General features: G+C 35.3%; 1 protein-coding gene across 6 annotated transcripts in view; it reads right to left on the bottom strand.

Moving 5' to 3' along the window:
• Nucleotides 1-16,179, bottom strand: part of LOC113231581 (espin) — a 217,325-nt gene that overhangs the window by 9,996 nt on the left and 191,150 nt on the right. For all 6 annotated transcript variants that reach the window (XM_026465931.1, XM_026465930.1, XM_026465929.1 and 3 more), the window contains one exon: nucleotides 4,524-5,080. In XM_026465931.1, coding sequence (XP_026321716.1) covers nucleotides 4,524-5,080 — 557 coding nt within the window. The remainder of the gene's footprint in view (nucleotides 1-4,523; nucleotides 5,081-16,179) is intronic.

Here is a 16,179-nt window from a genome sequence, read left to right on the forward strand (position 1 = left end):
TTCAGTACAAATCGGCAATTTCATACTTTAACCCCTATTATTATTGCAAAAGTGATTGAAAGAAAGAATGATTTCTCAATATTGTCTATTCCTTACTAAAAATAGGAAAGAGATAACGCGATGTGAACTATATAATGCCATCTGTTTATTTTTTGATGTTCCGAATCATCTTATCGTAGTATAGTGTTTAAGTACTTAATGTTATTCACATACAGAGAATTTTTACTGTTAAGAGAAGAAAAGTATGTAATAATAAAATCTATTAAAATTACGTTGTTTTCAATAATTATTCCGCATATTTTAGAAAAAAAATAAATAAAACAAGCTGAGTCTTGATAGTCACGTTGTGAATTCGGAACTATAGTCTAATATCAACTTTTAGTTTCGCCAAGAAGCATATAGATGTCATAATTTTACGAAATAAACATCGCCTATTTTTATTTAACGAGAAATTATTTCCCATGCGCTATTAAATAAAAAATAAACAAAATATTGAAGAGATATATGTAAATAAATAAGTTCAACTTAACTTTTAATCACTACGAATCAATATTAAGACAATAAAACTGAAAATAACATTGTTTCCATTGCATCCGAATCAAATGGTTACACATTTTAAGATTGCTAAATTTGACATAAGAGCAATATTACTTTAATGACGTAAAAGTCGCGTTATAGTACGAATTGAGTGAATGAATGAACAAAGCTGTCAATAAAACATCATAGTTTTAACATTACAAAAAGTTTACTTTAAGCGCGTTATGGTACGAAAAGTCAATGTAAGGTTAAAGTAATATTGTTTTAAGGTTTTGAGGTTGTGGTAAGCCCCCTGCAATCTCTATTATTTTCCTATTTTTACAGTTCTGCAAATTTTAATATGCGCGCTAAAATTTTCAAATTATTATTTTTTTTCATAGACAATATGGTGGCTTTTTAATATGTCAGGTTACAGCTCGAAATTCGAAACTTGGGTAAATTGCTCTTTTTGTGTGGAAATCAAGAAAATTACGCTCTCTTCGCTCGCTGGTCTTCGACTGTAGATCACAAAGATCCAGAAACACTTGAATTTGGACGATCTATTAACGACAACGATACGTTATGTGTGTTTGACTACCTCCGTGTGGAGTGGCATGCACACCGATTTTTGTGGTGTGGCAATCTCTGAGGTCCCGGGTTCGATTCCCGGCCGAGTCAATGTAACAATATAGAAAACTACCTTTCTATATCGTCTTGGGTCTGGGTGTACCATCGATGTTTCCAATTTCAATAACACAGTTTTCGTAGCAGTAAAGCTCCTTGTGTAAGAGTTCGTCCAGAAAAGTACTGCCACCTTACTTACTTCTGCCTCTGCACATGGGATTTATTAACTTATGTCTCAAGGTGACCGCACAGTGGCAGTGCTCCTCTGATCTTTGCGTTTTTAAAACTCTGAGTGGCACTGCAACTTGTCGGTTACCACTAGGCCCACGACTTCTTCGTCCTGTCACTTGGTATTATAAAAAAAAATAAAAAAAAACAACGCTAAAAGTACCTTTGGGATCAGACCAACGTACGTGATGTTGTCTAATATTTAGTTATTTATTGTTTGTATATGATTTTAAATTAAACAACTACAAAAATAATTTCAGAATTAAGTTTGTTGCCTTATAAAAAAAAAACAAAGTTGATGTCGCAAGTATTATCTACACAGTATCTATGTACCAATGTTAGTACTTATGGTGTCTGAAGCAATATTGTAAGCTTACGAAAACTTAATTTAACATATTTTCAATTTAAACAGTTTTCAAAATCGATGGTAAGCTGTTAATAATTTACAAATGGTAAACTAATAGAGTCGTTTGCAAGTTTGCAATAACCGACACGAAACCAACATACTCGTGCTAACTTTTACATAATATAAATTGTGTCAATCGATTTCACGCACGAGTACATCGACGCTGTTACTGAATAAATAGGTCGCAAAAATGGTATTAGATAGCTACACGTTACAAATATTGAGTCATAAAGGGATGTAGTAATAATTACAGCTACAAAAACCCCTGATACTACTTATCAAATAGAAATATTTTGTCGCCTTACATTCTCAAACACTTATCTCAAAACACAAAGTTGAAACTGAAATGCAAAAAATGAATTGTAAAGGGTTTTTCAACAAGAACTTTGTTTTGTAAATCAAAATTAAATAATAAATTTAGATGACAATGATTCAAATTTTTATCGTATTAAAAAAAAAGGTTTGTCAATTATGAATGAAAACTGATATCTAATGTCGATTCCTGCATTAAAGTTTTTAATCACTTGACAAAATGGTGGATCTTTTTCACTTCTCGAATTTTGAGTTTTAATCGATTCCATTGGCTCCGTATAGATTCTGTCTTTGACATAACCCCATAAAAAATAATCCAGCAGTGTTAAATCACATGATCGAGCTGGCCACTTAATGGCTGAATTTGTTAAAATTATTTGATCGGGAAATTTGGTTTATAATAAATTTATTGACAAATTATTCACAATTCTAATAGCGAACATTTTTGTATAGAATGTTTTGGTAGCTACATAAATGCGAAGTGAAATAGGTAGTAACTTTAAATACGTATATATGTATTACTAAAGATGTAACATGTATATACAATATTGTATTAAAGATTACGAATAAAACATTTTTTTATGAATTTTACTAATTTTATTCTAAAGACCATCTATCCTTCTTAGTATGTATTTACATCGTGTGGCGTCTATTCATATAGGTAGACATATATCTTCAAAAGAATAGGTTTGCGACAAGTCAATTTCTTTAAAATCAATAAATGTTAGATCAATAAAATCAAGTCTTAACGTAATGTAAAAGATAAAAGTAGTTATATCCATAGGAATTATTCATGGTAAACTAATAATTTTTAAATTAGGAGGCCTTTTCAAAAAGTGGTGCATCTAACCCGGTATCATCGGTATAACAGCGTATTGAAAACGCACCATGAAAACTCATATTTGTACGTACGTAATCCAGACGTTAAATCACGTTTACTGGAAGTAAATTGGATGTATTCGTATATACGTATTATATTATGTAAGTTATTTATCTGTGTAATGTTTGAGTATGTAGCATTCATTATTTTTATATTGCCAATTCATGAACTAACTTTCTTCTGAGTTATTTAAAAGTGACTTGGAAGAAATCACTTTACGGGATAAGTTCGCCTTTGTTTACTTACATTTTACATAGATATTAACATATATAATTTTTTTGTTTACATTAAAGTGTTTACAAATGTATATAAATAACTATTATGTTTTGATTTTTTGTCTTTTATTTTCAATCATTCCTATCTACGAGCTAGTTATTTTGCGGTTTAATTATTCATTTCAATAGAGATGTCGTTTTACAATGTAATCAACCCGTTTCATTAATATTAATGTTCCAAAGTAAATTAAACTCATTAAGTTAAGCAGTTTTCGTCAAAAATGCCAGTCACGCCGCATTTCACGGCCATTACACAGAACGAGAGCTATCTCTTGGCTGTACACGGGGGGAGAATAGGGTTGCCAACCTGTGCAATATTGTTGTATATTTTATTGTAGTTCTTTGACAAATTTTACGTAAATGAAAGAGAAGATAATGCTTTCCACGTTATTTGCTGTTTTTTGTATTTCCATCTTTTCTGTCATCTTTATCATAGACAACGTTATGGACAATTGATATTAGTTTACATATTTGGAAACAGGAAAACGAGATCTACAACCCCTTATTTTTGATATCTTATTTAGTTTCAGTTTTACTGTTAAACAAAATCAGTGTTATTGACATTTTTCAAAGAATAATAAGTTTGGATGCCAAAATCCAAATACGTTCTTTATAACAAGGAGAATAGTGCCCATTACTGTACAGGTTTAAGATGATTATTTCTTATATAACAGCGAAATAACTATGTTGAATGTCCTTCATGGAAACAAATAAAAATCCCTGACAAAAACATAAACATTTTTGTAAAGTTTGAACGAATTTTTCGTACTGTTACTAATTAAGAGTCATTGTTATTTCATGTTGCAAGTTGTCATATTATTAAAAACTTGTATTTTAATATGGTGGCAACCCTATGGTGAAATAGATTACTAGGTTAAATGCACGGATGCAACTGCACTTCGCGGAAATTTTCTGAGTCGACAGTTTCTTGTCATCAACGCCATTGTTTTTATAGGATTCCATTTGGAAACTTGCGTATTCTAATGATTTGTTACTACGGCTGGTGACATATTACTTTTCCTATTTCCAGCTTAATGTTTGTTTCTGCATACTGTACTATAGTTCGATGTAGAATTAATAGCATATAAGAAATTGCCACTTCAAGTTATTTGAACAAAAAAGCCGCTTTTTCATATCAAAAGAGATAAACCAAATGTAAGCAGTAGAGTAAAGATTGAATCAGTAAAAGATATTATCGAATAGTTATCCGATAATCAGGGAAAGTTACTCAAGTATGTGCACCAGTCAAATTAAAATGAAGGCTTAAGTAAAATTCACTAACCTGGTCGACAAAATTGTCTGCAGTGAATCGTTTAGTAAACTCCGTGAATGTTTCCTTGTCCTGCAGGCTCTCCCTCCTTGCACGTTCCACCTTCAGCTTCCTTATTCCAGTTATATCCTTGGACATCTTCAGTTCCTCGATCAGATCCGTTTTGGCGCTTCTGTAATTTGTCTCTGCAGTGGTAGCCAAACATTGTAGACTGACAGATCTGGCTGGTGCCGATAAGGTCTTCGTAGCTGGAGTCCGGAGTCGTACAGCTGAAAGTTCAGCACTGCTTATGGCCGCTAAGGGTTGATGCGCCATAAGGGGGGGCTGCGGGGGCGGTGGCGGGACATTGTCCGGGACGGGCGGCGGCGGAGGAGGGCGGGCCTCCGCCGCGGCGTCATCGCGCTTGCAGGGCGCCGTGATGGTTTTCAAGTACTCCGAAGGCTTGATTAGGCGATCGGGCGCGTTGTGCGGGAAGGCCGGCGGCACGAAAGGGAGCACGGGCTGCTTGTTGACGAGGTTGGGCCGCGGCCGCTCGTCATCTGCGGACGCGCACGAACCGCGCCTCGCCGCTGCAAGATGGCGCGCGTTAGGGGGAAGGGGAGAGAAAGTCCGCGCATCGGCGCGCACGCACTGCATCCGAGAGATGCAACGCGTGTTTGCCGCACACTTAGACTTCATAAAAACAGTTGTTAACATCTACATATCGATTAATGAAGACGTCGACACTTGACAACTAGAAGTGGAGTCAAATTGCCGCAGTTTAACAATTGCACTAACAATTAGAACAAAAGGGATTTATTTCCACGAGTCTGTAGTTAAATCAAAAGGCAAAGGCAAAAAACTAACTTATAATAATCAATTGTTACTGATTCCCACATATACGTTACCTCAAACCCAAATTGAACTACTCAATAACAAAATATTATTGAAAATTAAGCTGTTCTTTCGGATCTAAATAGCGAATACTTATTTTTTTGTTTAGATATTGAAATAGATACCACAGTTTTAATTCTCCAAAGAACATTCTAATTTACGCAAAATGCTAATTGCAAAATATTTTATTTTAGCGTTCGTATGTGTGCTTGGAATTTTATATCAAAGGAAAAACGATACGTTGGTTTGTTTGAAAAAACAAATATACGTGAATTATCCAAATTATCCGTATAGTAATCAGTGTACATCCTCAATTTTACTGTATAGCTTTTTCAAAGTGAAAATTCAACGCTTTCAGTGTTAAGCGGAATCAACCAAAGCCATATGAGGTGGTATAGACTCTTAATTCTGAAGGGAAAGACCCCTATTGTGAACATTTACAGTGGCACATGTTGCATTCTATCATAGAGCTGTAGAATCTAGCAATTTCTAAAACCTAAGAATCCTTTAACTGTTTCATCGAAAATAATCTTCTCTAACATAACGTTCAGCATCTACTACCTACTACATGCACTGTCACAGTTACATTATCCAGTTACGACCATTACAACCGTAAGCTGTATCATGTGTACACACTCACTTAAACTATTGCATGCGCGGTAACAATTCGCCATTTTCAGTACATTTATTGTTATTTACGAGTGGTACATGTTTTATAATGAGCTACTCATGTTTTTATGGAACACAGTCAGTCTATCGAACGATAATGTGGAGAATTCTTTTTTATTTTGGACTGTTTACTGAAGTTGCTGGAGCATGCCGTGTTAGGTAAGGTTAGGTTATTATACTTTTTTTATTATACTGAGTGATGGGACGAATAAGGAACATTTTTAAATTTCAAAATGTTGTTAAAGAGTAAATCCTCTCTCTCTCTCTCTCTCTCTCTCTCTGTCTCTCTCTCTCTCTCTAAATATAATTTGCAGGGCCCTATAGGGTTTTTAATGCGCTGTTAACTTAGCTTAAAGGTATTTTCATCCATTGTTACAGCATACTGTAACCATAGTAATGTAATATGTAATATGTTACCATAGTAAGTGCAATAAAGAATTGAAAGAAAGTCGTGAGCCTGGTGGTAAGCGACAAGCGATAACAGTTGCATTGCCGCCCAAAGCTTTAAAACGCAAAGATCTGAGAAGTACTGCCATTGCGCCCGTCACTCTGAGACATAAATTAACACATCCCATGTGACTGTAATTTCACCAACCTTCAAAACTGAAACAGTAATGCTGACATTATTGTTTAGCGGCAGAATTAAGCAAGGCGGCAGTAGTTTCCCGAATTGGTACTACCGGAAATCAAACCGGGGAACTGCTCATTCAGCGCCTACAGTGCAAAAGATTGGACCATAGAGTTCGTCAACAAACAACATGTGTTTACTATATTTTTCATTATTGGAAAACTGCTACGGTCGAAGACTCGCATAACCGATGTTAAGGAAAGGGTTACTTGACTGGACACGTCGCGTGCACCCATCGAGATGGGATCACACGGCCACTCGGTGGATGGCCGGAGAACGATCAATAACGACGAAGCAGACTAAGAAAAAGATTGCAGGATGGCAGAATAGACTTAAAAATTGGAAGGAAAAAATTTTGTAGTAGAATGAAAAAGACAGAATACGTAATGCGATTGTAAAATTAAAAGAACTGCAAGACTGCTTTCCACTTATTTACTCTCATAAAAAGGTTGAAAGGAGATTCTCCATATTATAAAGTACACTTTTTTTTTATATAGTAAGAAGTGACGAGACGAACAAGTCCTGCGCCTGATGGTAAGCGACACGCCTGTTCATAACAGTTACAATGCCACTCAGAGCTTCAAATCGCAAAGTTCTGAAGGGCGCTGCCACTGCGCCTGTCACCCTGAGACATAAGTTGACAAGTCCCATGTGTCTGTAATTTCACCAGCACCCCTTACCCTTCACTTAAACCGGAACACAGTAATGCTAACATTACTGCTTGGCGACAGAAATAGGTAAGGTGGCAGTACTTCCCTGGACGAACTTATAAGGAGCTCTACTGCTTATAAAAATACATATTTTATATTAATACTTATAGGAAGATTAGTGGTGAATGTTTGCTTTTAAAAACTGAGTAACACCGGTATGTCTCACTAAATTACTACAAAAATGTCCAGTTATCGCGGACAGATAGATAATATAATACTATATTAATACAGATACCCAAATTCATACAAAAAAAAATTAAATATGGCACTCGCAACTCCGCTGATTCGGAACCTTATTTTGATTCTTAACGCTGACCAATAGATGGCACTAAACGAAGCCGCGATGCGATTGTAGTAATATTCGAAAAGGCCAAGAGATGGCAGCAATTACATTATTGTTAAGGTTATTGCTCTCATTCAGGCGGTGATTTCATATACAATAAAATGTAATAAAATCACAAAGAAATTGATTCAGTACTTTTAATATTTTAAAGTAAAAGTAAATACTAAAACGTTCTACACAGTTTAGTATCTTGACAGTTTACTGCAAACTAACAAATTAAAAAGTATACCAAAACATTCTATTTCTCATGTGTTCAACGACAGTTTAATGTTTTCACCAATTATCATTATTGTAAATGAATTGTAATTCAACATTCCTAAAATATTTCTTTTTTTTAAATAATGTTGCATTTCTTTTTTTATATTTTATATTTCTTATTTAGTATGATATTTCCCCCAAGTTTCGAGATTCAATTCTTTATATTATTTTATTTTATCCAAGTGTCGAATATGTTCTAAAGTTACTTTCGATACTTCCACTACGCGAACTTATTATTTGGACTTGTTCTGTTTTTATTTTCTTTATTCTTTTTTTTCGAATTTTCTTTTTATTATTTTTATTTTTTATTCACAAAATTCGGAAAGCTTAATATTAGTAAATAAATATGGCTGCTTACAAACGTAACAAAAAGCGAAATCTTTGTTCATTGGACGTATCGATTTTTATGAATTGATATTTAATGGTAATAATATTTCTGAGTGCGCAAAAAAAATTTTTAAATCTACTTATGCCGCAGCAGTTTTATTAATCCACTTTCAACCTTAATTCTTGCCTAGAAAAGCAACTTTAATGAGATACTTCAGTAATCAGACTGAAGCACTTTCAGGTGAATTTTTAATTTATAACTCAACTAAAGTAACTAACTACGGACAATTAACGCTTTCTACAGTGTTTTATGATGAACGATTGTCATTAAAATACGTTTTTTTAACTACAAACCAAAAGGAGGGTAATGTTTTTCACGCATTACATATAGCAATGTTATTACAATAGTGTTGTAACTCGAAATATGTGAAAATCAAGATTATACCATTTCAGGACGTAAAAGTTGATTCTCTACAAGTCAATAAAACCGTGGTTAGAATATTGGACGAACCAAATTTAGTAGTTAGTAGCAGAGTAGAGCTTTAGCGGTTTTGAAGACTAAGGATGCTGTTGCAATTACAGGCACATGAGACTTATTAAGTTTGTCCCAGGGTGCCGGGCGCAGTGGCAGTGCCCCTCAGATCTTTGTGTTTTAGAGCTGTAAGTGGCACTGCAACTGTTATGGACAGGCGCGTGGTATACCATCAGGCGCACGACTTGTTCGTCCCGTCACCTGATATCATAAAAAAATATAATAATTTATTTAATTCAAAATGAAACAAATTTTTTTGTAAGCTAGTTCTGAGGAAAACAATCTTTCCTCAAAACATTTTTTTTTCTTTAGTTTTATCTTTATTTTATTTTTATATATATTTGACAATTAAGACATATTTTCGATGTCTTATATAAACTTTAACCTATACATAATTTTTAATAATTCGTCACTGGAAATGAGTAATTAGTTTATCATCAATTCTGAAAAAATACACGTTTTGAGTTAATACACTATTGTATTAACAGTGCGCTATGTTGAATTACGTCAAAGATAAAGACGTCAACCGATATAGACAAAAATGGTGATCTCCGAATCATAGCGGCTCTGGTATATGACGTAATAAATTAAATATTGTGGACGCTAGAAGCTATTGAACGGCTTCAGGGATTTTTGTTACATTTGTCGTGAAAATTTATTTATACATTACTAGCATTAGAGCTCCTTGTGTCAGAGTTCGTCTAGGAAAGTCCTGTCAACTTACTACACCGGTTTTGAAAGGTAAGGGTGCTGGTGAAATTACAGGCACATGGGACTTGTCAACTTATGTCTCAGGCTAATTAATGGGCCCATTGACGATGCCCCTTAAATCTTCGATATTTAAACCTCTGAGTGGCACTGCAACTGTTATGGAGAGACGTATCGCTTACCACCAGGCGCACGACTTGTTCGACCCGCCACTTGGTTTAAAAGAAAATAATTTTTCTTATCGATTTGATGGTATACACTGGTTTAACTTAGTTAATAGAGGCCAATCTTAGCCAGCGTAGGCCAAGCGTATAAGGCCACGCAAACAAACATAATTAAAATTAATTATAAAAGATAATTTAACTTAATATATTAGTAATAAATCACTTGACTACGCTGTATATACTAATAATAACTACTAATTGATTTGGCTGCCCATTTAGAGGGTTTTGACCAGTTTTGGTGGCGTTTCGATTAAATATTGTTAATATTTGTTAACGATACGCAACGCCCATCACCTGATGGAACCACTGGGACACCGAGATAGTTTATCCTTAGGTACTCTCTACACCCACTTTCACTGAAATCGCCAACCTGCATGTGGGTAAGTCGTGGCAATTGCGGAAGACGTTTCTGATCACATTTATAATCTTTACGTTTTGTCTCTTTATATTACTTTATATTAATCTTACCCGGAGCCTATTGTATTCCGTATGTCCAGGAGTTGGATGCAAAATTCAATAAGTGTGTGAATTTTATCTTTTTAGCAGTTTAGTTTTCGATTGAAATTCTAAATATAAATGTACTTGTTTTTGGCACCTTGTTCTTTGTTATTGATTGTTTTTTCTGTATTCGTTCGTACCTCTATTTTCTTGGTTTTAATAAATTATAATTACATTTCGTTTGGTCTTGCTTTCTCAATAACTCTTTATTAGCACCCGAACCCCATTACATCCGCTACATAGTGTACTTGTCATGCACTTTTCAATGAAATAACGTACCGAGTTTGTAACTGAATGGTTTCTGTATTACACTCATAAATCTGCTTATTCGATACCACCATTGAACAGTATGACTTGGTCAGAGCTCGTACTACACTGGTCTCGGCTATAGTGATGTTACCATAGTAGTTATATGAAAACCGTCTGCGCAACAGAGCAGAAAGTTACTTGAACGGTAATAACAAGGCGTCTTAACAAACAGTTATTACAACGTCGATACAATCTAGCATATATTATTTTAATTAATCAAATTATGATAATACAGCTATTTTTATCAACAATACGTGTGTAAAGAACCAATCGATTTATTTTTAAACTTTTCCTCACTAACTGTCATATTTGACATTCTTTTCGTAAGTAAGTAAGTCAACAACCATATATTCTTTACTGTACATCGTTCAACTTATTACGCCCCCCATTCACCAATAGCGGGAAATATATAAAAAAAAACCAAAAATATCCCGCACTCAACAAAAGACCTATTGAAAAACATAGACTCGTAACCCTATCCTTCACAATCATATAGCATCAACCTTTCATGACATATGAAATAAATTTTGAAAAAAAAAAAATATTTTCATTAAACAAAAAAATATTCAAAGGTTCGTAGCAGCAGAGCTCCTTGTGAAAGAATTCGTCCAGGAAAGTACTGCCACCTTACCTATTTCTGCCGCCAAACGGTAAAGTCAGTATTACTGCGTTCCGGTTTTGAAGGGTAAGGGTGCTGGTGAAATTACAAGCACATGACACTTGTCAACTTATGTCTCCGGGTCTCGAGCGCAGTGGCGATCTATATATATAATCTATCAAGATAATCTTTGCGATTTAAAGCTCTGAGTGGCACTGCAACTGTTATGGATAGGCGTGTGGCTATCATCAGGCGCACGACTTGTTTGTCCCGCCACTTGATATGATAAAAACAAAAATTTTCTAACAACAAGCGCTTGTCGCCTTTTCTATCAAAAGAAGGAAAATATACAAACATGAAGAGGTAGAACATTTGCCTACTCAAATAAATGGGTGAAAACTTATTTAAAAAAACGAATCTAACTGTCAATAAGTGTGCACTGAAAGAGGAAAGTCCACCATCACCTGGTTTCATCATCCCTCAAGAGCAAATACCATCAGAATGCGATCTGCGGTTGCACGTATGGAACTTCTTAAATCAACTTCGTGACCTGCACGCTCTCCAGGTAGGTCGCTGCAGAGACAAGATAGGTAAATGAGAATTCATTGATACTAGACTAACCCGTTGTGACTGCAGTGTCCCAACGCGTTCAAGAAGCACTTGCTTGTTTGCTACAAGTGCCCTAATATCTATACGAGGGAAGATCTCTATAGATAGAGTAATCGACGGTGCAACACACAATTCAATGTCAATATAGTCCTAGAACAAAAGAAGCAGCGACGCGATAAGAAGAACAACAAGGAAACATTAGTCTATCTTAATACAGATAAATTGGTAGGTAGGTCTGAAAAGCCCTGATCAGAAGTAATAAGAATAAACGAACTTGCAAGATCGATGCATGTGAACAAAGCAAAAGAGGTTCATGGTGTCCTTTTTTCAGTAATTAAACTTTTTTTTATAATACTAGTGATGGGACGAACATATCGTATGACGTGCTGTGTCATTCGAAGCATTCAATTAGAAGATCTGACGGGCACTGAAGGAACTCTACTGCTATTCAAATACCGACTTCTGCCGCCAAGTAGTAATATGAGAATTACTGTTTTCCGATTTTTAATGGTAAGTGTGCTGGTAAAACTATTACACGGCCCTTGTAAACTTTATATCTCATGGTGACGGACGCAGTGGCAGTGTCCCTCAAAACCTCAACTAATGCTTATTGTTTAGGACATTCGTCACGTCTCTTATTACCATATATAAAGAAAAAACTGAAAAATTAATAATTTTCCCATGAACTACCACTGAATAAGGGTTAAACCAAAAATTTAACTAAAACTAGTTACAACAGTCAGAGTAACCATATAAAGACATTGGTACCTAAAACTACAAGGTGACATCAATTACAAATTCTGGAAATTTTAAGATATGAATAGCCGGCAACAATGTTTTATTCACTATTAAAGCAAGTTAATTAAACTAAATTGCACCGTTTTTAGTTGGTAATACTGTACACGTACTTATTTATTATTACGTAGACTATTTCTGCTGTGGTATGAAATAAATATTTCGCAAACATGGTCAGAAATATTTTCAAAAAAAAGAAATTTGTCGATTAATGGACCATGCATGCAAACGTCAAAAAAGACAATTTGTTTTTAAATTCTCGCAATGCTTGTGTGCACTCGGCTGCATTTACCTTTAGTCTAGTTCACTGTTGGTAGATAGATTTAAAAGTGGATTTTTGGACTTCTGTTTGGCACCTACACCGGTAAATAATATGGTCTACAAACGACAAAATTTAGGTTCTTTTTTTTAAATAATGCAAATATTTTTGATGTACCTACATGCACTACACGATGGTAATGTTTTCGTAATATCATTTTTTATCAAACTTTACCCTCAGTAAAGATTAAAGACGTTTTTTCTTTAACCTAGCAAGATAGCTCTATAACAGAAGTTGGAATGCGCTGAATGGCGATATCAAATTAATATGAATGAGCGAGGGGTGTCATCGGTTGCAATGCGGACAAAAAAGTGACGGTGATGGATGGGCGCACGCCTTAACCACCTTGGTTTACTCCACTTTAAAAAGTTTACTCATACATGTAAAAATATTACAATCTCTTATGTATTAAGTATTTATAACTGTGTTATTGACTTTGACTGACTAAAATTTCATTATTATTTAATTTTTATGTAGAGTTTTAATGGCTGTGGCGTAGTGCCATACAGACTATTCTTCGTTTTCTTTTCTTCATTTTAGTTTCACTTTTTATTTACGTTTCAATCGTCATATGACATCAAAAGTGGAAATGATGTAATTGTAAATAACTTCATAACTTTTTACATTTTCTAGTACTTAGCATTGACAAGAGGTTCCCAAATTTTTTGGTCTCATGTCTAGGTCTATGGACCACGTGCCAATTTTTCTGTGTTGCGTAGGCTTAATAATGTGGATTATTTTTACAAATTCATCAACTTCAAACGTGTTTTTGACTGCTGACGTAGTGCTTTTCACTTTGATAAGTTTAACTGTATAGTGAGAAACTTTATAAAAAAACACATCGATGGCTTTCTGGAATAGTCTGGAATAGGCTATCTCAAAATTAATTTATCGAGAAGATGGTTTAGGAAATGTGTCTATTGCCGAAAAATGCTGACAAATACGCTGATAACAATGATATCTTAGAAGCTATATGTCAGAACACATTTCTTAATTCAAACACGTTAGAAGTTGACCTCTTCAAATCTGAATAATTTCTCATTACACTATTTGTTTAGAAACGACTTCACTACTCTGGCTCTGTACTGGCTGTACTCATAGATAGGTTGACAGACACATTTAAAACTGATGACAAATAATATTACTCACGGTATTTTTTCATTCAAATCCTTAATTTTTGAAATTTCCTTTCGTTGGATATAATTAGAAACGGGTTTATGCAAGAAACATTTAAAATGGCACCTATACAGAAAAAACTAAAGGTAAACCGATTACGTTGGTATGGCCACGTAATGCGTAGGAATGACAGCTATATGAGCAAAAGAATCTTTTCGCTAAAAACTGGAATCGCCAAAAGACGACCATAGAGGTGTAGGATTTTATGGTGTAAATCTCTACAGATAAGCATTCCGTTTTACGCATTAAGCTATTGGAATAATTTATTTTTATCCTTATTATTTCACTTTCTTTATACTTAATATACTGTATTTTTTATTTAAAATTACAACTTTATTTATTTAAATTACAAGTATATAGCATATCCTACAGGACATATTACGGAGAGTGTGCGAGGGAATTGCACGAGTAAATCTCGTCTTCCGCTTTTCATCATCGGGGGACTAGACGTAGGCTAGGGTTCCACCCCTATGTAGTGGACATCCCAAGGATACGCAAGAAGCGTTTCACTTCTACATTTATGTGGCGAACGGTTATGGAGTGGAATTCCCTACCTGCAGACATGTTTCCTGAAAGATATAACTTGGGCTTTTTCAAGGCGAGAGTGAATAGGCATTATTTAGGTGTGCGTGCTTCGTCACTTTCCATCAGGTGGTTTTCAGGTTTATTAATAAAAAAAGCACACTCCAGACTATTTGGATTGGAACCATGTAAAGAGTTATGAAGACGATGGGTCGACACCATGGGCTTACGTAAGACATAAGGCAAAGGAGAAGACATTTTGAACTTCGTCACTTTATGTGCGATATGTGCAACTATTTTGACTATCTCTATCAACATTAGTGAAATGGAAAGTTAGCATCGAAACTTTAATTCGTTTTACATACATTTTATATTTTCGACTGCGGGATGCGTCCGCGCAAACAGAACGCGACTAACTGCGAATTAACTCCGTAGAAAGTGAACACCTTTAATTGCTACTCTCTTCATTAATATTTATATTATTGTTACAAATTTTTTCAATTCCAAGGCAGGCGCAAAGTTGGCCAAGCGTAATTTCTGAATTAAACAAATTAAACATAAAAAACCCAAAAGCGAAATATTAAACATTGTACGTATGAAGAGCCGGCTTTATACGCATAAGAGTGCAAGCCAATTATTCGGTTTTTCTGAAGTTGCATGTGGGCAGCGCGCAGGACCCGCATTTTTTTTCCAGCACGCCACGCCAGATCTTAAGCAACTTTTGTAGCTGGTCATATGGGCTGCCGGCGGGCGAGACACCTTCAAGCTTTACTAGCAAACCGCACGTTACACCGTGATCCCACCGAAAACAGATGTATTTTTAAATGAAAACGTACTCGTTGCCACCATTTCGTAATCCCATTGGTTGACCATAGAAAACTCAACTAATCCTCTGTAATTACTCCATTGCATGTGAGTTACTTTATAGTTCGGATACCTCTTTCGCCAGCCAGTGATTGGAAGTGACCACTAGAGACGAAAACTTGATCAGTTGTTAGCAGAATATCCAAATAATTGGCTATGTTCACTGACATTCAATATCCGGGTAGAGCAACTTATATTGCCGGCCGGCTTGGATTCCTAATTGTGGTACGCCAACAGCCCACATGGCTTGCTGGTTAACATTCGAAGAAACATAGTGGCCTGCTGCACTTGAATTCTTGTGGGCGGTCGGCGGCGCATGTGGCGCTGAGAGTGTTAAATTTATCTCAGGGTGATGTAAAGCTATGAGTGGCACTGCAAGTATTATAGATAGGAGTCTTGTTAACCACCAGGCGTACGACTATTTAGTCACGTCACATCTATGTAAAGGAAATATTCAACTAATGTCTCAGGGTAGTGGGGTCAGTGGCTGTGGAAAATCAGTGGAAGATCTGAGGGGTCAGATCTTTGCGATTTAAAGCGGCAGCTGCTAAAAACAAGATGGCCACGATGTAGTCCAACCTACAATAGGAAAGGAACCCCAAAGATCATTTTACCGCGATGTAAATTTAGTAGGAGTAGTGCTCCTTGAGAAAGGAGCTAACCTATTTCTGTAAAAGCCGGTTTAGAAGGGTTAAGGGTGCTGGTG

This window comes from Hyposmocoma kahamanoa, unplaced genomic scaffold, assembly GCF_003589595.1.
Source record: "Hyposmocoma kahamanoa isolate Upper Pololo Valley unplaced genomic scaffold, ASM358959v1 65, whole genome shotgun sequence".
Taxonomy (NCBI): domain Eukaryota; kingdom Metazoa; phylum Arthropoda; class Insecta; order Lepidoptera; family Cosmopterigidae; genus Hyposmocoma; species Hyposmocoma kahamanoa.